The sequence below is a fragment of the Onychostruthus taczanowskii genome, unplaced genomic scaffold (genome assembly GCF_017590055.1).
Source record: "Onychostruthus taczanowskii isolate IOZ18803 unplaced genomic scaffold, ASM1759005v1 scaffold4, whole genome shotgun sequence".
NCBI classification, from domain to species: Eukaryota; Metazoa; Chordata; class Aves; order Passeriformes; family Passeridae; genus Onychostruthus; species Onychostruthus taczanowskii.
In genome coordinates this window covers 15639280-15662927 of record NW_024501459.1, presented here as the reverse complement: position 1 = coordinate 15662927, position 23648 = coordinate 15639280, and the positions used below count along the sequence as shown (strand labels likewise).

The 23648-nt window shown below is 43.0% G+C and overlaps 2 protein-coding genes across 2 annotated transcripts; one reads left to right on the top strand and one right to left on the bottom strand.

Annotated features, from left to right (window-relative positions):
- Positions 1-262: 262 nt before the first annotated feature.
- On the top strand, positions 263-5813 carry RBIS (ribosomal biogenesis factor). Its single transcript, XM_041413043.1, has 3 exons — positions 263-559; positions 4067-4183; positions 5647-5813. The coding sequence occupies exons 1-3, from the start codon at positions 440-442 to the stop codon at positions 5713-5715; spliced, it is 306 nt and encodes a 101-aa protein (XP_041268977.1). The 5' UTR covers positions 263-439; the 3' UTR covers positions 5716-5813.
- E2F5 (E2F transcription factor 5) lies at positions 5772-20428 on the bottom strand. Its single transcript, XM_041413041.1, has 9 exons — positions 20239-20428; positions 14085-14194; positions 13259-13420; positions 11993-12036; positions 10146-10210; positions 8983-9247; positions 8060-8260; positions 7589-7633; positions 5772-6501 (listed from the first exon to the last, which is right to left on the bottom strand). Exons 1-9 carry the CDS (start codon positions 20362-20364, stop codon positions 6392-6394), a joined length of 1128 nt encoding a protein of 375 aa, XP_041268975.1. The 5' UTR covers positions 20365-20428; the 3' UTR covers positions 5772-6391.
- Between the last annotated feature and the right edge of the window lie 3220 nt (positions 20429-23648).

Sequence of the window (23648 nt, the reverse complement as noted above, 5' to 3'; positions counted from 1 at the left end):
GGCCGTGAGGCAGAAGGGTGTCCCACCGCCCACTGGGAATTTATCCAAGCTCCGCGTGTTCCGGGGGCTGCCCGTGAGCAGGTGCTTGTGGCAACACGGAGCTTTGGACTCGGCGCTTGGGCTGCGGGCGCGCGCCAAGGAGCTCTCAGCCTTCCCGTGCTGAAAAAGCTGGCTGCGAAGGCGCAGGAGAGGCAAGCAGGGCCGGGACCAAGGCTGACGCCGGGACGGGACCGGACCGAGAAGGGGAAGGGGAAGGGACAGGGACCTGGACAGGGACAGCGCCACTCCGCCAGTCCCGTTCCCCGCTGCGGCTCCACAGCGCCCACCCGAGGCTGCGCACGCCCCCTGGCGGCCCCGCGCGGCGCTGTGGGCCATTGGCGGCTCCCGCGTCACAGCCCCGTGTGACGTCATCCGTCCGCGCGCCGCCGCCGCTGCCACCATGGGCAAGAGCCGCGGCGGGGCCGGCAAGGCCGGCAGCGTGTTCCGCATCGCCCGCAGCGGCGTCCTCAGGGCCAAGGCCAAGGGCAAGGCGCGGCCCGTCACCTCCGGGCTGAAGCAGGTGAGTGCTGCGGCGGGAGGAGACGCTGGCCGGGCTGCGGCAGCGCCCCACCACGGGGAGGGCCCCGGCCCTGCTGCAGCGCCCGCGGGAGGCCTCGGCCCGGCGGGGTTTCCTCCTTTCCGAGCGCGGCGCAGCAAGCGCTCGGAAGTGATTAAATCGAGCTGGTTTAGGGGCAGTGTGCGTCCGGCACCAAACGACAAAGTACACGGTTTTCACCCGAAAATTAGGTTTGTATGTGGAAAAACTGTGTGTTTCGTCTGCAAAAGGAGAAGCACAAGAAGTTCATTTGACTGATCTTCAGGCATATGCCACAGAAAGCATCCGCTGTGCTTGGGAGGTGTCGTTTGGGAAGTGTCTGGTGGTATCTCGCCTTGTCCTCGGGAATGCGATGCTAAAGGGCGCATCAGCAGTTCAGCGAGATCGCGTTCACTGGGCTGCATTCACAGCGTCGCTGAGGGTGTAATTCAGGGTGGAGTTTAACAAAATGCCTTGGTCCAAACCACTGGTTATGGTTAGTACAACTAACACGGGGAAGTCCTGCTCCTTTCCATCACGTTCCTGGTCTCAGGAAGGGAGCCTTGCCAGACTCTGGGCTATAGTCCCACAGCTCTCCTTGCTGCTGGCTCAGGAATTCTACGCCCACTAGGTGACTCAACTTGCTAAATCAGCAGCAAAAGCTATTAAAAAATATATTTTGCATTTTTATGTGCTGGGTTGGTGAGTTGAACAAACTTAATTATGAATGAATGAATGCAGAGAGAAGCTTTTTGGTGGGGATGAACTAGAAAGGATGGAGCCTTTACTGATCCAGTAGCTGTTTATCTGCCTCAGCTGTCAAGTAGAACTGTCAGTGAGATGCAGTGAACAGAGCTAGGAGTGTGCACTGCTGGATGTTTTGCTCTTAATTCTTCTCTGCCCTTTTTTTGCCCCTTACATGGGCTGTGATGCTTTGTAGATGCTTCTGTGAGCCAGTTTAACATACTAAAGCAATAGAAAAACAAAGAAGCAAAAATAATGTTATTTTCATGTCTGTAGAAGAGCACAGCGCAGAGGAGGGAGAGAGTGGGTCATGGAGCAGGGAGCAGTGCAGGGGAAGAGGGATGGGGGTGATCTAAGCAAGAATTTTCCTGTTGTGAGCAGTGAGTATCTTCTCAAACCTTGCCTCCAGCCTGAGAGGTGTGTGTTCTGCAAGAGTCCAGCTGTCCCCTTTAGAAAAGCATCTGGTAATAAAAGTAAAAAAGTATTAAGTAAATAATAAATAAAAAAAGTAAATAAAAGTAATAAAACCAGATAGTGGCTTATTTTCTCCACTTGATGCAGTTGCAGTCTGCTGGACAAACACAAGTAAATGGCTCTTTAAAAAAAGGCTGTTTCAGATTTTCTCCTGCAAGCTCCACTTGACAAATTAATCTGGTGGACAGGCAGGAATGTAAGAAACTTCAGAAGAAACAATTTCATGTTGCTGGCATCGCATCTCCTCTTAGTCTAGACTGTTCTGTATAATAGAAAGGGAGAAACAGGTTTAAAATCATATTCATGAAATGTCTGAGTTTCATATTCTTGAAAAGCTTATTAGGAGTAAAATTTTATTCTCTGTGTTTGAAGCTGTGTTCTTTAATGCATTAAGCCTTTGGGCTTAATGTGATTTACTTATCATTAAGCAGTATAAGAAGATGCTCAGAAAAAAACTCGCTAAAATACATTTACTCATTAAAAGCTAAAAGTCCATTGTAACTGTTCAGACAACTTTTGATGCAGGTACCGTGCTAGCTACAGAGCCTCTTTCTGTGGACGAGTCCTGCCTGAGTACTTGAGGATATCACTATTAAAACTGACTGGAACCTTCTAAAACCCCTGTGAAGCTGGAAGATGATGACTAGCCCTGACTGAAGACATGGTGTTTGTACATGATTTTCCCAACAGTCCATCCACTCTGATCAGAGCTGGGGCTGTATTTTTCCAGTCACTGTCACAGTTAAAATGTTCATCTGAGTAGGCCTGTTGTATCAGCCTCATTGCCACTGCTTTCTTAATACTGGTTTTGGTGGTCAGTCAGAATGGAATTGTTGTTTCTGCATACGTGCGCTGAAATTATGGAGGCTTTGAAAGTAAAATGAATACGTGTAACCATTCACAGTTTGCTTCTGCCTGTTTAAATTGCTCAGAGGTGAACTACAGGGGTAGCCTTTGAAACAGCAGTAGGTGTGCTGAAATTTGGGGTTGCCTGAAGACCTATGAGCATGCTTCTGGAATGTTTGCAATGTAATAGGTTATCACCTGGCTATGATCGTGTTCCAGACTTTGGAAGCAGCAGGTGCAAAGGCTCAGATCAGCTGAATCTTTGCTGCAGTGGTGAGAGTTTATGCCCTCTTGCATCCACCCTGCTCCTCCACCACAGAGAGTTGTCCCCAGAGTGCAACACGTGTCCATATTCTAGCACTTCCTCTTGGAAAGTAAAATCTTTGATGAAATAACTTAAAAAGGCAGACTTGGGTTAAAGGCAGACTTGGGCTAAAAGAGAGGCTGAGGTGCCCATTACACTCTGCAGTTTCTTTAAATACTGTGGCAAAACCTGGTAGACGTTGGCCAGACCTTTAGTACGAACAATCAGGATGCAAGGTGTGATGATGAAAGGTAAGCTGCTGGAAGAAATTCAACATAGTAAAATAATTTACAAACTGTATTTGGTTTGAGGGGCTACAGGCATGGTTTCTCTAAAAAGCTGCCAGAAGCTTCCCTTATGTCTGAAAGGGCCAATGCCAGCTGGCTTCATGATGGATATGCTGCTGGCCAAGGCAGAGCCCATCAGGTACTGGCAGTGCCTCTGGGTTGATGTAGTTAAGAAGCATACCACCAGCAGCAGTCATAATAGAGGAGTGAGGATTTTTAAAAGAAGCAGCCCTGCAAACACCAAGGTCAGTGAAGAAGGAGGGGGAAGAGGTGTTCCAGGTGTCTGAGCTGAGATTCCTCTGCAGCACTTGTTTGATAACAAATGAAATTCATTTTCCCCAAGTTGAGTTGAGTCTATTCTGCCCATGATGGCAACTGGTGAGTGATCTCTCTCTGCCTTTATCTCTACCAATGAGCCTTTCATTATATTTCCTGTCCCCTGTCCAGCTGAAAAAGGCAGCAATGGAGCAGCTTTGGTGGGCACCTGGCATCTAGCCAGGGTCTGTCCACCAGAGAGATGATGGAAGGAACCCTTCCTGGGACTTCATTCCAGCTAAGAGGAGCTGAGGGTGGGGTGTAGCAGGGCCTGTGAAGCCTGACTTTTGTTTTCTCTGTGTTCTCTTCCTGGATCACTATGGACTCCCATTCCAGTAGAGCAAGTTTAACTCTTAATTTTGAATTTTTTAGTACACAGCTAGATGACCTAATGAAGTAACAGGTAAAACATACTGAAAAGCATGTAACATTGGCTGCATAATAATTGCACAAAAATGGGGCAGCTTCACATCAGCGGAATTTTTGTTAAAAATACAAATATGTGTATTTTTTCTCTCCCAGATAAACATTAAAAATGCTGAAAAAGTTAGCACAATAAATAAAGCATTTGCTGAAGTTCAGAAAGAAATCCGGCAGCTATCAAAAGGAACCACAGCAGAACCTCAGAACACTCAGCAGGTAATTTCCCTTTGTAAAATCTGACGAGAATGAAAAGAATGTGTGTTTCTAAGAGAATGTGTCTCTTAGACTGCAGGCAATTAGCTCAGTTGGTCAGTGTGGTGCTGGTAATACCAAGGTGCTGAGTTCAACCATTTTGATGGCCATTTACTTTAGAGTTGGACTTGATGATCCTTGTGGGTCCCTTTCACCTCAGAATATTCTGTGAATCTGTGAATTCATGCAGTTGCTTTAAAGCTAGAATCCCAGTTTTATGAATTTCATTTGTGTGGCAATGCTTAAACCTAGTTAGCATGTTCAAATTCTATATAACTACTAAGTAGAGAGATAAGAGGGTGGCAGCCATGCTGAAGCATGCTTCAAAGCATATTTTTTAATTACATTCTAGTTGATTTCGAATTGTTTTTTTTAAGTTAGTTCCAGCTCCATCCCCTTGATTTGAAACTTGTATCTCTACATGAATAGACACACAGAGAATGAACCTGGCTGTTCCCTACCTGAAGCTCCTGACAGTGCTTTGAAACAAACAGTTCTGCCTCTCTTTGTTCCTCATTCCTAAGCCTTTGTATCACCTCATCAGAAGGACCAACACCTGAAGCAGCAATTTCTGTAGCAGAGGTTTTGCCTGCAGCACTTCGGGTTCAAGACAGTATTTCTCTTGCCTTTGTCTAGTTTGGTTTACTTTTTTTTATACAGGCCTACTTGCAGTCTTGCACAAGAATTAATTCATAAAAGTTTAATTCCTGACAAGTTTCTCCATGTAAACTCTTTCTGCTGACTGATGCTCTAGGCACAGTTTCAGGGAGATAAAGCAGTTCTTCAGGATGAGATGCAGATGAATCCATCCTGCTGTTGCGGGAAGGTGGAGTTTGGAGAAGTGGACACGAGTTGTCAGTGTGCCTGAGGTGATCAAGTTTCTGTGCAGCTGGGAGCAACTAAACAAGTGTCAAATACTTTAAGGAGAGGCTAAGGGAAAAGTGAAACATAAGGGACAGTGCCGCCAGCACGGGATGAAGCCAAGCCAGGATTCCAAGGCAGCTAGAACCAGTGGTCCTGTCCCTGCTGGCTTGTTATTTATTCCTCCAAGAATTCAGACTGTACTACTGCTCCTGTGCTAGTAGGACTCTACATTACTCAGCTGTAATAGTATTTTCTCCAAAGTTGCAGAAGTAGTGTTGAGAGCAGTTGTGAACTAAAAGTTGAGCCTGTCTCAGTTGGGCCATGTGTGTTATGTTACTGGTACGACGCTCCCAAAGCACAAAGCATTTTCTGCTTATGTCTCAACTTCACTGTATCCTGCAATCCCTCCAAGTTATTGAAATATAGCTGCAAAATTAGCCAAAATTAAATATATAAAAGTCAAATTAATCTTCTGGCTGATGGATATTTATTATCTAGGTTTTTTTCCCCAAGAAGAATAAAAATTGTTTTCTGCTTTAAACTGAAACTCTTTTCTTTTCCAGGTTTCCACAAATCTGGAAGAGGAACCAGCAAACGTGGATGCTGCCACAAGCCTGTTATCTCAGTTGTAATGCAAAGTGGACAATGAAGGGGTTGCAAGAAATGAAAGACCACAAATACTGATGGCTTTGTTTGCACAATTTTATTAAAAAATCTTGTTAATATACAAGTATTGGCACACTTCAATACAAACTACAAACAGACCTTTCCTATCATCTAGGAAAGTGGAATGTCAGAAGTCAGTGTGAGAAACTTAAAGTGCTAAAACAGAAGGCACTTCACAAAATTCGTTCACTGAAACAGTTTAGCATAACTCAAGTTGATACCCTTCACTTTTCAACTTGGCAGTGAAAGCTTCAAAATTGTTTGAAAAGTTAAAAAATAGAAAGCTTCTTGGCAGTAAAGCTTCAAAGAAAATGCTGTTAACTGTGAGCAAGAAGACTAATCATTTTTTTAAAAATGATCAAAAGGCTATAATGTATTTTCACTTTTCTTACTAAAGAAAGCTCCAAACAATTGGCTTAGACAGAAAAACACTCAGGTGAAAAAGTGCCAGAATTTTTGATAAGAGCCCTTTTTTCGTGTTCTTGAATTTGTTTTGTGAAGTAGTTAAAGGAAGCAAAAGGAAATATACTCCCAGAGTCAGTGAACTAAGAAGTTATACATTCATTATTCAAATACTTAGGTTATGAAGAAGTCTAGATTGTTACAGTTAGAGGTAGATAAGTAGTCTGGTTGACATAATATCTAATAATTTAGTATCTGCACATCAAAGAGATCACAGACTCCTTCATTATCATCCAGGTTAAAGTTGTAGTCATCTCCGGGAGTAGGAGAAAGTCGTAAGAGAGGAAAAACTGTAAAGCAGGAACAGTTTAGTTTAAATTAAAACACTTGGAAAATCAGCCCTATCATATTTCAGTATGTTTGTCATAAGGGTTAGTCTTAATAATTAAAATAGTCTTGATAATCTGACAAGCTCACTGAGATAAATACCATGAAAACCTGTACTGCATTTAAACTAAGGCAGTAAGTGATGTATGTGCCATTTTTTGCTTGGTATTTTAAGTCAGTTTGCTGAAGTGGAGTGGTAGCTGTGGAATATGGGTTTAATTTCTTCTGCAGCAGTGGGGTTCCTGAGCAGCTTTTGAAAACTTTAACCAGAAAGCCATAATTTATATTTCTTTATCTGTATCTCTGCTCTAGAAGCAGAGGCTGTTTCCATGTTAACCACATACTGGCACATTCACAGAATCCCATCTTGCCCCTTGGATCTTACAACCACATCTCTTTCTGGATGAGCCCTGATGTGGTCTGCTTGAGGGGCAGATGTTACAGGCCTTACAGAATACAGGGCAAAAGGAACAAAGTGAGTTGACCTCCAAAGTGAGTTGACCTCCTTGACTGGCACCTCACTCAGTGGGAGTGGCAGAGAGGTAGGGAGCACATGAATTCTGTAGTAGCTGTGGTTCAGTGCTGCACTCATATGGCCAAAGACGTGCAAGAACAGAAATGGGTGACACTTGTTCTGTTAGCGTACCACAGATGGACATATAACAGTCTGCATCCAGAACTATATTCTGAAATACTTACTCAAAGCACCTGCACAAAGCTTTAGGCAGAATAGAATTAAACCAGATTTATATTTTAAGGCAGCACCCTAGTCATCAGCTTGCTCTTTCTTTTTCCCTAAATTAAGTACTGGTGGGTTATTCATGCAGGTAAGTGCTTGTTGGATTAAGGTTTTCCTATTTTGACTGTTAAATAAAACTGTTGCAGGGAATAGAAAGGGGAGCAAAGACAAGAGTGACAGAGGAGGCAACACGGGAAGAAGTAGTTTCATACTGACTCTTGGCATCAGATTTAACAGATGCCTTCTAAGTGCTGTTCACACAAAAACCATGCTGCTACTTGTGATTATTAGAAAAGATGCTAAATACTTACCATCAGAAGACATGAGTTCGTCAATAATATCTCCACTGATATTTCCTGTGAAAGACAGGAGCACGTGTATGTGGTGAGCTTTATGTATGTGGGGTTTTTTTTAATATGAGTTTATAGCAGTCAATGCATTCTTTGCATTACAACACTGAATTGTACACCATGGCTTGTCCAGTGTAGGAGCTGCAGAGATAGTATGCCGTGTACATGTAAAATGTACTTATCATTGTAACCCTCAGTTTTCCCCCCCAGTATATTTTTGCCACTTATCTCTTAAAACCCAAGAGCTATATACACCATGAGGCTTATTTGGTGGCAAAGAAACTCATTTGATGAAAATTAGTATGCTCCTCAGTGTCTTAATTAGAAGATAAACAGAGTCCTATCTTTTCCCTCTGACTCATTGGTAATTTGGTCACAATGAAGGGCTCAGGGAACCAGTAAAATATTTAAACAGGAACTACTGCTTCCTACCTGCAGGCTCCTCCATCTTTGCAATGTCAAATGAGTTTGGCTTGAGAATGCAGTTGACATCCAGAGGCAGCAAGCTCTGGTAGTCACTGGAGCTGGCTGAGGCTTGGGCACTGTCTCCAGACAGGCTGGGATAGAGCTCTGGCTCTGGAAGGCTGGAGTAAGGGGCTGCGGGGGCTGCGCTGTCCTGCTGGGCGCTGCCATCTACAGGGACAGGAAGGCATGTTACAAGTCTGTTACAGTGAAACAACACACAGCACCTGCCCCCAGCTTTGTCTTTTGAGGAGAACATGGCCAATGTCTGGGATCAGGTGAGAGGAGTCTTCCCCCTCCACAGTTACAATTTAATTGTCAGTTAATTAAAGGTCAGTTAAAGGTCAATGAAGGTAATCAGGACCCCTCATGAATACAGTTGTAATACAGCATTTTCTTAAATCTTTTCCTATTACCTATTAATTTACTATTACTATGAAAAAAGTACCTCATATTCAGGCAGCCTCTTACTGTGGCTATGTGGAAGAAGGTAAGCGACCTTGTGGTACAATAGCTGGAACTGGTGCCTGTATTATCAATCTCATTAAAAGGTACGCATTCAAATCATATCCTCTTCCATCAAGAGGTTTGCAATTTTGCTCCATAATGCATTCTGGAGAAGCACCTCAGAATAATTAATAGGATTACATCCAAAACCTGTTCAGTGTAAGATGGTAAGATGTGAGGGAAGCATCTGTTCCACCAGACAGAAGAGGCAGAGGTGTCTAACCTCCTGAGAGCTGTTACTAAGGCCCTGGAGTAGTTTTTTAATGGACAGCTGCTACCCTATGCAAATTCTTGATCTTTGTCTACCACCTTTCTTAACAGTTCTTCTTTCCCTCCAGCTGCCTTCCTCCCCCACCCACCAGAGGTAGGAAAACCCCAGGATCCACCTGATGATGTGTCCACAGCTGCTGTTGCTGGTAACTCCTGCCCTTGGTTCAGGTCACGTTCTGGGGGATTTGGAGGAGCTGCAGCTGGTTTAGGTGGAGTTGCTGGAGCTGCAGGCTGAGATGAGGGCTGTGCAAGGTCATCGGGTGGAGGAACTGGAAACACTGTGGGCTTGGAAGAGCTCGATTCCTTGTTTATAAGCAGTACATGGATAGGTCCTGAACTACTTTTAAGATTGATCTGGTATTTATTCTGTCCATTCTGTCCCTGTAAAGATGGTGTATTATGAAAGTTACTGTTCCTTGAGAACTTGGAACTCTACAAAGTGATGAAGACTAAGATCAGCTGTTTTAGTCCTCAACAAAAAGAACCAAAATCCAACATCACAAGCTGCTAACTTGGGTCCTGCAGGGTCCCTACCATTGCATCAACTGAGTTCAGCAGAGATGGACAGAGATAGTACCACTGATCAGCTTCTAGCCTTGGATGCTTTTACCAATATTAGACTGTGCTTAGCCTCACTAAAAATAGCTTGTGAAACTTCTCAGGTGGATTTCAGCCTCCTATAAGCACAGTGGCTATCATGCTTCATACCATGCCCTCTCCCAACTATGTAAACACCATTTACAATCAAGTGCTTCAACAACAACAACAGAAGTTAAAGATGGACAGAAGTAAATAATTTGGCCTCCTGCTTGTATCTTGCCAATTTAATCCTTTTGGCTAAAGTGAGATTGCAGTCTGTTTCTCTATACAGTGTAGTACCATGAGACTAAATCTAAATTACATTAAATCTAAAAGGCTTTTTCATAAGAGATCCATTTTAACAATATAACAGAGAAACTTGACACATAAAAGTCACTGAGTTCTGAAGAGAATTCATAACAACTATGCATTATTTTGAAAGCTGCAACATTTTAAAAGCAAGAGAGAAGAAACCCACTTGTGTATTTTGGTTTTAATAGAAGGTAGGGCTACCATTAGTCTATCTAAGTGTACAAAACCCACTTTTTTTCTGTCTGGCCTCCCTCTTCTCAACTGAAACAATCCTAATCATTTCTCCCCTCCTCTTGCACTTGGATAGAGATAAATCCTCTGCTCTGAAACAGCTCTTCTTTGTCACTATTGCTCTAGAACACTTAGGTAACAAGAAACCAGTACATACCATTTCAGGTCTAGGTACTTCTAATTGTGTACCACAAGGTGCTTGAATTGCTAGAAGTGTATCTCCTGGTTAAACAGCAATTTTAAAGAAAGTGTTAAGTGTATTTTTCTGAAGTCTTGTATAGTATCCACTCAAATGAGATCTGGAAATTCTCTAAGGTCACTCAAAGTACTGTGTAATTTAGCATGTATAAACTTGAGGCAGGACATGTGCAATCCCTCTAAGATCCAAGTATATTGCATAGTATAAATCACAGAATTCCAATACTAACATCATAGTTACAAAAACCTTTTCTCACAACAGTACAAGATTTACCATGTTCTTTACCCATTTGTCTTCTAGGTGTATATATAACATAAGGTGAAAATATTTAACTAGTTCCTTTTTTCACAGAATCAAAGAATCATTTAGGTTGGAAAAGACCTCCAAGATCATTGAGTCCAACCTTTGACTGATCACCACCTTGTCAACTAGACCACAGCACTAAGTGTCACGTCCAGTTGTTCCTTGAATACCTCCATGGATAGTGACTCCACCACCTTCCTGGGTAGCCTGGTCCAATGCTTAATCAGCCTTTCTTGAAGAAAGTTTTCCTGATGTCCAACCTGAACCTCCCTGGTGCAGCCTGAGGCCATGTCCTCTTGTCCTGTCACTAGTTGCCTAGGAGAAGAGACTGACCCCCAGGCTGGCTACAGCCTCCTTTCAGGTACTCATAGACAGTGATAAGGTCTCCCTTGAACCTCCTTTTCTCCAGGCTAAACAACCCCAGCTCTCTCAGCCACTTCTCATATGACTTCAGCTAAACCAGCTCTCTGGTCTAGCTCACTTTATGACTTTGATGACTGATGGTACTACAGAGATTTTACAGAAGAAAGAAGAGGTGTTAATGTTCATCTTCAGTGCCAGTACTTCCAAGTATCTAAGCTCATGGCTTCCACAGCACATGCAACATGTAACAGCTGTCTGTCACACTCATCTGTGGCTTACTATGCACATTAAAATGGGGACCACATTTACATGCACAGCACTGCACAATACTGCAGGTTACTTGCTTACCTGCACATCATTTCCTCTTTCTTCATAACTAATTTGAAGTAACACTTTTCTTTCTCTGCTTCCTAAGAAACACTTAGGTGAAGTACTATGTGCCAGCTGCCTCCATATTTTGTAATGACTAACCTCTTTTCAGTAACAGTCCATTTTTGTTAAATTCTGCAGTAGTTTTCTAACCTTGTGTTTTTATTAAAAAAAGTCTTCCTTGTGGCAAAGAAAAGATAGTTTTGAGCCTAGCTGGAGGCTGAGCAACAATCTTCCCCTGGGTGCCCTAGGATCAGGAGATGATGTCAAGGGAAGTAACCTCTGCCAGCACTTCCCAGCAATTTCTTCAAACCACCTGTACAGGAATCCTTCAGATTTAGTAGCAATGCCCCTTGCCAATCATTGTCCTTCTGCTGGCTCCATTTATACAGCATCACAAGTTCTGTCTGGCCACAGCTGCCACCAGAAAATGATGCAAAATTTAGATCTTTGTGGTTCTTCTGGAGGGTTGAACCAACAAATCCTGTCTCTGGTTCCATTAATGGCCCATGGTAAGCTGCTGAAAAGTGTGAACACCAAAAAAGACACCAAAAACCAGGACTCCAGCTGAGCTTCCATTCTATACAATCTATGACTACAACTAGAAAATGCCAGAAATTGGTAGCCATGAACATTATGAGACCTCTACCTAGTAATGATAACTACAGAGTACTTCTTAATTCAAAATACATGCAGGAAAAAAAGCAGGTTGGTTAGCAAGTTATTTTTCAAATCACTCACTTCAGAAATACAGCCTAGCAGCAACTTACCATTGAAGCAGTTGCAGATATCTTCATGGGTGACATATGAAAACGTACTTTATGTCAAGGAACATTTTTCTTAAAATAGTATAAAACTAGTATTTACTGCCCTTCAGAAGTTTGTCCAATCTGAGCCTAAACTATAATGTTGTTATTGTTAGAGGTGTAATCAAGGCATTATTTTTGACTTTCAGAATAGCTCATTACAAATAACAGGAGTTCCGTGTTTTAAAGAAAATACCAAATTTTAAAAATATACTGAAGTATCAGCAAATAAAATACAGAAAGAAAAATAGCTGTGTAGCTTGAAAGAGAAGAGATTCTTCTAAAAAAGAACATGTAAAATCTTGTTTTGAAAAATGCTATTTACCTTGCTAATTTGACAACACAGAATTCAGGTATGTATCAGCATTTCCCAGAATCACTCAAAAATACTGCTAGAGGGAACTTCAGAATTCATCTGCCATCCCATTCCTCTGCCTCAAGGTAGGATCTATCCACCGTTCAGACATTCCAGACAGGTGTTTGTCTTTCCTCTTCTGCAAAACCTCCAGTGACAGATATTCCACCTCCCTGGGAGATCAATTCCAGTGCTAGCTCTACCAAAAGTTTTTCCTGACATACAACTTCAATCTCCTTTGCTACAAAATCCATTTTATGGAAACAGTTTCTGAACAGAAAACTCTGGTAATTTTTAAGTACTTACATTATAGCTAGGAAGGGCACTTTCCTGCTCCCATTCTCAGGGAGAATGTTTTTTGTCTGTTTTGCAAGACAGCTAGACACATGCTTACAAGCAATGCAGCTGCAACTCTGGTATTTATATACAGGATGTTTTTTTCCAGTTTGAAACCCAACAAGCTTCAGGACTTTGTTAACTCCATTTATCTTTGGGTGATAGCTTAATCTTGTCAAAATAATGAAGCAACAAAAAAGATTAATGTAAAACATTGGTAACAAAATATAAATTTAAGTTCTGGAAAGCAGTATCACTAATTTCAAGTAAGACACTAGGATTATGCTATTGACTTAACAGTCACTGCTGTACATATATATATATATATATGCTAAATTATTTTCATGTTACCAATTACAGTCATGGAAGTTAAAAAGTTATGTAAATAAGATTTATATCTTCTTTTGTTGGAGCAAAACCTGAAAAAATACTTGCCTTACCTTGCTAAATGAGTTACATTATGCTTTATCCGTTACCTACACTTTAACTGTTGCTTTAATTCTAGTTCCAAAATGCACACAATTAATTTAAAAGGATATTGGTGGTTTGTAGAATCATCCATGACGTTCTTGATACTTTGCTGAAGCCACAATTTCTGCTGATCCAATTCTTTTTCTTTTAGCTCTAAATCTTCAATTTCAGCTTCCAGATACCTCAGCCTGTCTATGACTTCTTTTGTATTGCAGCCAGCACCTACTCCTCTTAAAAAGGTATAAGGGTTCATGAAACCACAAGTAAAAATCTAAAGCAAACATCCAATGATAATTTTTAAGACTATTTTCAACATTTGGAAAATCTACTAATATTCAATATGAAGGAAATCAGTATTTAATCTCCCAAGAGTATTTTGACAGGAAAATGAAAATTCTTTAATTCAAATCAAATTTAGAATTTTCCTCTACAAAAATTTATCTTATTTTGGAACACTTTCTTCTGCTGTGTTGGAACTGTTTTGCAGGCCCTAGCTCCTTCCCCTAGAATTCTTGAGGTTTTACCTTCAGAGACCTAAGAGAAAATAGGCACGAACTGTGGTAGGGCAGGTAGGTGGAGACAGTGTGTCCTGACGGCCCTCCCAGATTCATTCTGGGTGAATTTTTCAACTACAAGTGCTAGTTATAAAGTAGCACTACAAGTTTTCTGAAAGACTCACTTTTGTGTGCTTTAAACTTGATTTTATATATCACAGACACAAGTTAAAGGGAAAACAAATACAGTTCACTTGCAACTTTACTTCTACAACATCACATTGCTCATTGATTAGCACAATGTTAATTTTATGGTGTCATATCTAGTCAGAATAAGTAGAAAGAGGCAATTTTTGTTGCTCTTAAGCATGTGAAAATTTGCAGAACTGACATAACTTACTTCCACTGAATGCTGTTTTTTGACTTCTTCTCAATGAGATCAATCCCCTCCAGAACGTTGGTAATATCATAGATCCTTCTCTTCTGCCTCACAGCAAGCGTATCAGCAGCCTGTTGAGAGAACAAGTATCAGCAACTTGCATGCTGAGGTAAAGCCACTCCCTTGGAAAAATGCCATCTAATGTAACTTCAATAGCAGAAGGTTCCACTCTACAAGAGCTTGATACCACCATGAATTCTGAAGTTCAGCACCTGCAGGCAGTGCTGCAAAGCACAGGGAGCAGTCCCCTGGCTGAAGGCCAACAGGATATACTCTAACAGAGAAGGGAGCTCACACGGGCTGCAAAGACCATGGTCAGTACCTGGAGCATATTCATCTACATGGAGGAGCTTGCCATGCTCTTTCTGGAGGGCAGGAAAAGGTATGGAAGGAAAGCAGCAATACCTTGCAGTGGGGCAAGCCTCTGAAGCCAAGGACATACTAAGTTTATCATTCCTTCCACTGACACTCGAGGTATTACAGCCTTTGTTTGGATTCAGTGGTGCCAGGATACGAAACAGCAGGGCTGTAATTTCACAAAGTGGCTGCAGGAGAGCTGCAGTATTTCAGGCCAGTGTTGTCCTTGCACAAATACCCCTTGCAGGGCACATGGGCTCACTCATCCGTCACACTGAGCACCAGCACCCTGGTACAGCTGCCAGGGATGTTGCTGCTGACACACAGCCAGCTCTGCAGTGTATCTGAGGGCTGCCACCACTCGCCCCTCCGAGCAAAGCAGCATCAGGCAGAGGCAACCACTTCGTGCCTTACTTCTTTCTCTCCATAGTGACTTTTGTGTAACTGATGCAAAGAGTTAATATAAAATAAGCAAATGAGCTACTCATGCCTTCCACACCTGAAAAGCAGCTCAAGTTCAAAGAATATTCGCTAAAAGAAGGGAAAGAAGAGAGGAGTCTGACTCTGTAGTTACTAAGGACATCTAAATACAATGATTACATGGGATTGTATATATTAAACAAATAGAAGAAAAATAAAGAGAAAGGTAGGCAAAGACTTCTGATTTTGAACTAATGCATAAAGGCAAATAATTTCTACATCAGGAACATAATGATTTGTTTCAGTTTGTTCCATCTATTAAATGTACGCTTTTTGTAAGCAGCCTATATGAAAGAAAGGTACAGCTCGAGACAACCATAACCTGGAAGGAAAACCAAATTTCTTTCCTTAATAGTACAATTACCTTTTGCTACTGAAATAAAGCTGAAAGGATAAAAAGAAGGAACAGAGATTATAAAAAATACTCTTATATCCATGAAGTAAGAACACTGCTCTTTCTCCTTGACAGTGATGTACCCACTAAACACTGTTTCCACTGACACCATAAGCAGCATTTATTTTTTGTATGGTCTTCTGTATGAGACTTTTAAAATATTTTCCTAACTAACAAAAGAAGATGCATACAAATACATATAAAGTGCAGTTTAGTTCTCTCCAAGGAAACAGGCTCCTTGATCACTTGTCTCAGTAGGTATGCACATTAATCTGCTATTTCTGCTGCATACATACACACTGCTCCCAAGGACTGCAAAAGAACCTTAAAAACCTAGTGAGTGATAGAGTTGATGCTGTTTGCACAATGCTGAATCAGCACCCCATACATCTCACAGTCTTCAGTTATTCTGCAGGCTGTTTACGTTATTCAGTGCAAGGAATGGACAGCACACACTTAGATGCTATTCAGCTTCCTGCTTTTTTTCCCCACTGCTCCACATATTTACCTAGGACTCAGTGTACCACTCATAGCTTGAACAATGAAGATGTTGCTCTGGAGACAAAATTTCATTACCTCTTGAAATTTTCCCAAAGACCTGTCTACAAAATATAAATGCTTTACTAATCTTAATGTATTTTCAAACTGTACTGGTAGCAAAAGATACCAATTTACAAATTTGGAGCTATGAAACTAAAGCTTAAGTGTTTTTTATTTTATTTTTTTTTTAAGAAGTCACTTTTTCTGAGTGTCCAATTTCAAATGTTTCCAAGTTGAAGTAATTGTTCCACTCTAAATGCTATTATTGCATTTTGTATGCTGAAAGCACAGCTCCCATGAACACCAGCAGCAGATTCACCACTACCAGCTCCAGATCCCCAGGACAGGGCGCAGCACAGTTACATAGGTATTTAACTTGTCCAGCCCTATATACAATTCAATCACTGCTGTGAAGTTCAACTACTTACAACAAGAGCTCTAACACAAGCTGGGGCCAGTTCCCAAGCTGAGAAGCTTACTCTAGAAATTCATTAACTTTCTGGTGCAAATCTTGTAATCTAATTATCTTTTAAAAATTTCACAGATATTTTAAAATGCAATTGAGAAGTTCCTCCCTGACGTTCTAGCATTTATCAATGGGATACCTTCTGCCAAGTACACAGATCAGAAATAAAGTTCAGTCCTCCACATGAACAATTCACTAATAATTTAAATAATAAAAGAGCTTCCTGAAACAAATCTGTTGTCAAAAACACTGTTAAAACTTGTTGCTTTTTAGCCTGTGTCAAGAAAGGGACACTTGCAACCATGGCCCTGCTAACACAGGTGGATGTAGCTTCCACATTCAGAGTTCTTTTATAAAATCCTTCTAATGTTAAGCTGCTGAACTCTATAGTTATTCCTCCTAATATCTCCTCGTATTTTGATTAAGTATGTATTCAAGCCAAGCACTCATGAGTGTCTCATAGATAGGTTCAGAGCTGGAAAAAAGTATTTAAGCACAGAACTATGGAATACCAAAAACGTACTGTACAGGACAGGTTCAGCTGCAGGCAGGCACACATGCCCAGAAATAAGGAAGAAAGGCCAGGAAAACTGAGTCTGTAGCCCCCCACCAACTTGTTTGCTCCCTGGGAGCTGAGAAAAGGCAGCAGAAATAATCAGTTGTACATGTGCTCCATTAGCCCTTGAGAGAGGAGGAACTCGATAGAGCACCGAGGCAGAGCCATTACTGAGTATCTAACAAAGCACAAGGGGCAGCACTACCTGCTTGCTCTCTCCACGTGTCTGTCAAAGGAAAGAGGTCCTGCATCTTCTGAACTCTGCCTGTACCACATGACAACATTTTCTCCCCAAGAGGGCTGTCAGCAGTTTGGTGAGAGTTTTAAATTGAATGGCGCTCTTGCCAAACTGTATGCAGAAGTGCTGAATGTCATTGCAACATAAACACTAAGGGAATGTAAAATCCAGCAGACAGGCTCTTTCTTCTTCTGTGGAGTATAGCAAGTGTAAGGCAGTTATTTGCCCCTGACCAGTACACTTCTAAAACAATCAGATTTTCGAATATCTCATGCTTTGCACTGATGATCAGAAACACTACTTAACCATCATTACAGCAGGGATGGTATTCTGCTAGAAACTAAGCCCACTTAAGAAATTAGGGCACAAGTATTGTACACTATGAACAGCATCCATTCCGGCCCTTTATCCCTTATTCACTCATCTTGCCCATTTTCACTCTTCTCTGCAATTCATGGCTTGCTGCAGATAGAAATTTAGTTTTCTTTCTCTTCTATACTACAACCCTTAGTGTTTTAAACTTAATTCCCTAATTAGATTTCTTTATATAGGGCTACTCCATGACAAGTATGTCATTATTTTAGAATCACTGTTTGATTTTAAAGTAAATGCAAAATTCAAATTAGAAGTAAAGAAAATTCTTACTTCCATTACCACAATTTCTCAGATGTTACCAGTGTCCAGCACTAAAACACTTTCACAGCTTCCTCTTACACCCTGCTAAAGTATAATTACAGGAGGTATTAAGATCACCAGAAAATGTCCCATAAAACAGATTTTCTTTCTCAATTGCTAAATCACAAAGCTGGAAGTGCACCTGTTTTCAAATTTTATTTTCTTTCTAGTGCTGATTTTGCTACACAAATACCAATCAGCAGCACATCAGACAGTCAATACTAGCCAGCAAAGAGACACTTAAAGGTGTTCACTGCACAAATAATTTCTTGGAATGCTCTGTTCCATTTCAAGACTGTCCTGTTCTTCAGTTTGCTGAGCACACTGGCTTAACACAAACTGGTCTTCATTTTCCTTAGATATATGGCTTATTTAGGAGAAAACCTGTTACAGAAATGTATGTTCTGACCCACTGCTCATGAAAGCACCAACACCTTAGGCACTGCAGTTAGTATTTACTTTCAACAAATTGTAACTTGTAATTCAGAAACCAGTCTCCAATAGGCCTTGAGCAGAAATGCCTGTGATTGGCTGCAATGCCCACTTAACTCTTCTGTGGCTATCAACCCTTTCATTCCCTGAGTAGGTACCTTTCTTGCTAAAGGGAACAAGAAGCACTGCTCCATTCCACTACACAGCCCAACTTTATTGTTCAAGTCAATCTTCTCTGGCACTTAAAGCCAAGCTTTTGGGCCTTATGTCTTTCAAACTGACTATGTTTTGCTTTTCAGATTGACCTGGAACATCTCTCAGCATGTGGCAGACACTAAAGGAAGCTGCACAACAATCCCAAAGATCTAGACATCTTCATTCTGTTTTGCTAGATAGAGAAGCAACTAATAATAAGGAGCTCATCAACTTGTCCAGACCACAGCATAACTAAATGAGGAATATAAAACCTATCAGTGTCCTTCCCTATTCACCCTGAAGTTTCATTAGCCAGAGTAACATCACCAAAGTGCATCTGCTCTGAACAGGGACGCACAAAAAAAGCTCCGAGAACACCACTCACCTCCAGGGGCCTATTAAATGTATTCAAAAAATAGGTCAGTTTTCCAAAAAGGATTTCAAGCAGAGCACCAAGCCAGCCTCTTGCTGCACACCTCAGCTCTTCAAGCACGACCTTAACCACTGAGGTTAACACACCTTTGCCTCAATGCACTGCACACCTGACAGCCCAGAGGGCCCAAGCTCCTGGGCCAGAGCAGCAGCAGGCTCCAGGGAACTGGCAGGACACAGTGGCAAAGATCCCTCCTGCAATACAGTGACCTCCTGGCACCAGGACCTTGCCAAGGTGGGCTGGTCCCAGGGCATCACTGAAGAGGCTCCAGCCGCCGCAGCCCAACGCATGCCCTGGAGGCAGCAGGCTGGCTGCAGAGCTGGGTGACAATGATTTGTCACTCCTTTGCGAATTCAGCTTCTTTCATTTACACATAATAGAAAGCATAAGGTGGCAATGTCTGTTTTTCAACATGGTTTTCTCTTGCTTAAAGGAGGGGAGTGGGCAAGAAACAGGTATAAACAGCAGCCCATACACTGAATCAGTGCAGGGAGCAACATAGGGCAGTAAAAAAACCCACAGAATTGTTAGGGCACGAAGGGACCTCTGGAAATCATTTAGTCCAACCCCCACCAAGGCAGGGTCTCCTGGAGCAGGAGCACAGGAACTCATCCAGGCGTGTTCTGAATGTCTCCAGAGAGGGAGACCCCATGACCTCCCTGGGCAGCTTGTTCCAGTGCTCTGACACCCTTAACACAGAGAAGTTCTTCCTCACGTTGAGGTGAAACTCCTGTGCTTTAGTTTATGGCCATTGCTTCTCGTCCTGTCACTGGGCACAACCAAAGAGTTCTGGCGCCATCCTCTTGGCTTGCACCAATAAGACATATATATATATATATATGTATATATGTGTGTATATATATATATATATGCACTGATAAGACCTGCTCTCAATGTCTTCTTTTCAGACTAAACAGGCCCAGCTCCCGCAGTCTCTTCTCATAAGAGATGCTCCAGACCCCGCACCACCTCTGCAGCCCTCTGCTGCACCCTCTCCAGTAGCTCCTTGCCTTTCTTCTACTGAGGAGCCAGAACAGGGCACAGTAAATAAGACCACTCTCAATAAAACATAACACACGGTGCCCCTTACACCCCTTTATAAAGAGCCGAACGCGTGTTTTAGCCGACCGTGGCGGCTGTCAGCCATCGCCAGGCACCCGCAGCCCGTCAGCGGCCGAGGGAGGCCCCTCCACGCCGGGCGGGTGGTTGGGAAAGAAGGAAGGGAGGAAAGAAGGAGGGAGCGGGCGGCCCTGCCCGGCCCCCGCGCTGCGCCGCCCTGGCTGCAGCGCGGCGGGCCCTGTGCCCGGCCGGGCCCGGCGGTGCCGCCGGCCGCCCCCCCGCCCTCGCACCGCTTTGAGGTCCAGCACGCCGTCCTTGGCCTCCTGCAGCAGCGACACGAACTTGGTGGTCAGCAGCCCCAGGCTCTTCTCGTGGCGGCTGCTGCCGCCGCCCGCCGCCTCGGCCGCCGCGGCCATGCCGCCGGCGGGGCCACGTGTCGCGACCGCCGCAACGGCCCGAGCGGGAGCGCGGCCCGAGGGGCGGCCCGCAGGAAGTGACGCCGCCGCCGTTGCCTGGACACCGGCGCGGTGCGGCCGCGCGGCTGAGGCTGCGGCGGGGGACGGGCCCGGCCCCCCGCGGCCGTGGCAGGGAGGGCTGCCCCACGGCCGGCGAGAGAGGCGCTGCACTTGGGTGGGTCTCGGGTCTTGCTTCGGGCCCCCGGGACGGGTAGCGCAGGCCTGGAGTCGGCTAGACGTGTCCCACGAGCCTGCCTGTCCCGGCCTCGATAGCTCCTTGTCGCTCTTTTCACCGCTTGCATTTGATCTAAAAACACTTAGTTTAATTGCAGACGATGTTCTCTCACCCCCCCTCACCCCCCACCCCCCCAGGCCTGGAACAAGACACGCTGATGATCTGGCCAGGGGCACAGGGAGTTTTGGATGCTTACCCAGCCCCTTCCACTGGTGTCCATATATACTTGGCCTTAATTCAGGTACACCTCTTTCCCTCAGTTACCATCGAATAAAAGCAGAGAAGCTTTAAAGTCCGTACTGTGTCAGAACTCCCGGGATGCACTTAAAGAAGAGCAGACCCTGAGCTAGCCATCACACGGGCAGTGGGGCACTGGTGTGTGCCACATTGCGCAGGAGCTGCACCTGCACAGCAATCCCGTGTTCCGGGCAACACGCGCATGGTAACACACTCTGGACCTGGAACCACAGTCCTCCTGGTCTCAAGTAACACAAAAATTTCTTGATTCCATACTCAACATTGATTGAAACAGATCATTCTCTAGTTGGGAAATGAAAACAAAGTCTAATAATGGAATTGATTTTAAATTGTCACAATTATTGCATGAGAGCATGCCTTGCAACTGACAAGGTCAGTGTTCACATTTTGTTTATATTTTTATTTTGTTAAATTTATTTTATTTATTTATTAAGTTATGTTTTTCAGTCATGCTGGGTTGAAAATTTTCCTTGCGATCAGGTAAATTCGGCGCAGCTTTCACCTGCATCATGTCTTTATTATTTTACCATTTTGAAGGTAAAAATCATTTGAAAACTTATTAAAAAGCTCTGAGGAAGCCATGTAAGCATAAAGAGGGAAACAATGCTAAAGATAGAGTCATCTGCAAGAAAAACAAATGTTCCAAGCACTACTAACATATGCATGTTCCCAAGTACTGTAATATGAAATTCCTGAGCCAAGAGCAGGGAATAGAAAGAATTCATGTTAAAAATGTTAACAACTCCCTATGATGAAATCAGAAAGTTTCAGATTATAATTTTGGAGTTAAAACTCAAAGGAGATATTAAGAAATTGAATGAGGGCAAGAATAAGTTCTTTTAACTTCCTGGTGCATTCCAGGTATTCAATTACTTCACCCAAAGTGCAGCTTGGTCAAATAATAAGCAAAGAAAAAAGAAGTGCCCCAGGAAACACTTGATCAACCTGCCAGAAAAGCACTCTGAAATGGTGCACGTTTTCTGCACCAATGGTATCCACGAAAGTGCTATTGAACCGCTTTCCAGGTGAGCATTTCCCTCACATACTGTGGATGGAGTATATAAAGCACAAGAGTAAGAAATAATTCTTCTGCCTTAGAAAACTGATAGAGTTTCCTCTTACACCCGGCTAACCATTACCAATATTTCTTAATTTTTATATATAATGAACCAATGGCACAGATTCCAAGCAAACAGTCCTTAACAGCTCTCTCCTACCTTAGCTGAGAATACCACAGTGCAGACACCCCATTATTGCTGATGGTGTTTCTATGGGTCAGGTGTGGGAACTCCATGCAGGGAGTCAGAGCTGATGCAGGTGTCTGCTTTCTGTCCCCTCCACAAATTTTACCCTTTTCTAAGATGATGCAATCTCTAGACAATTCCCAGCCCTACACACCTCCCCCTGTGCAAAGCAGAGTGGGGAGTGTTTTCCCAGGCTCTTGCAGTGCCTCATTTAGTTGTTGGGCTGCCTTTTGTTTTGATTTTGCTTTGCTACTGCTACTTCCATTTTTAAAACAGAGTTTGTTCCCAGATTTCAATGTTGTGCTTTGTTAAAGACCAGTCACTGATAATTAGGATGTTGTTTTTACTGCCATGGCCTCTGCTTTTAATCTGTGCCCATGTTTTCAAGGCCTTTGTCATCCCTTAAGCTGCATCTCATAACAAGAAGCAGCTGGTATCAAGCTCTGGTTCACACAGCAAGCTTTCATAAACAAATTGATAACAAACCCAGCAAGCCTCACACAGTTACCCAAAGGCCAGGGCTTTTTACTAGTACTTTAAAAAGTACTTTTAAAGGGCTGCTGGGCATGAAAATGCACCTTTAGTTGCACTGTGCCAATGTGCTAAAGCCTGGGTTCTGAACAACTGACGGTAAAGTCGGCTTAGGGGCTGCTATGGTCACTGGAGCAAGAGGAGCTACTGCGAGGTGCAAGAGGAGAGGAAACAGCCCCACCTGGTGTACCAGCGTGTCCCTGTGATTTTACCGCTCACGGCTCCCTTACTTCAGCAGCACGAAAATGCTTCAGAGGATGGGGTAGTTCAGTAGCAGTTTAGGATCTTCTGAGAACAAGCAAATGAAGTAAACACCTGAGCACTGCAGAGATGGTAAAGCCTCCACCATGAAATAAATATATTAATATAAGGGTTATGTTTTGCTTCCATAAGAAGCTCTTAGGTTATTATCTTCTTTATTTCAAAAGCCTGGTAGGGAGCCTATTGCTGTGGAGAAAACCAAACTACGCTGCCAAAAAAGCCACTCTAAGTTGCAGGAGTTGCACATTCTCCAACAGTGGCAGATTAAACCTGTTTTCGGGTACAAGAAAGATGGAGAGACTCTATTTACACGGGCATGTTGTGACAGGACAAGGGAGAATGGTTTTAAATTGAAAGACAGTAGGTTTAGATTAGCTGATAGGAAAAAATTCATTAATTACTGTGAGGGTGGTGAGGCACTGGAACAGGTTGTCCAAAAAGGTTGTGAATGCCCCATCTCTGGAAGTATTCAAGGCCAGGTAGCATGCGGCTCTTGAGCAACCTCGTCTAGTGGAAGGTGTCCCTGCCCATGACAGGGATGTCAGAACTGGATTGTCTTTAAGGTCCCTTTCAAAACAAGCCCTTCCATGATCCAACATTCTTGGTTCTCTCATTACAAGAATCTTTATCTCACTGAAACAAATCTTCAGGCTTTTGGCTTAGAACTTTCCAACTTCCTTTTCTCTTATTAAACATGCTAATTCCTAATTTCATAT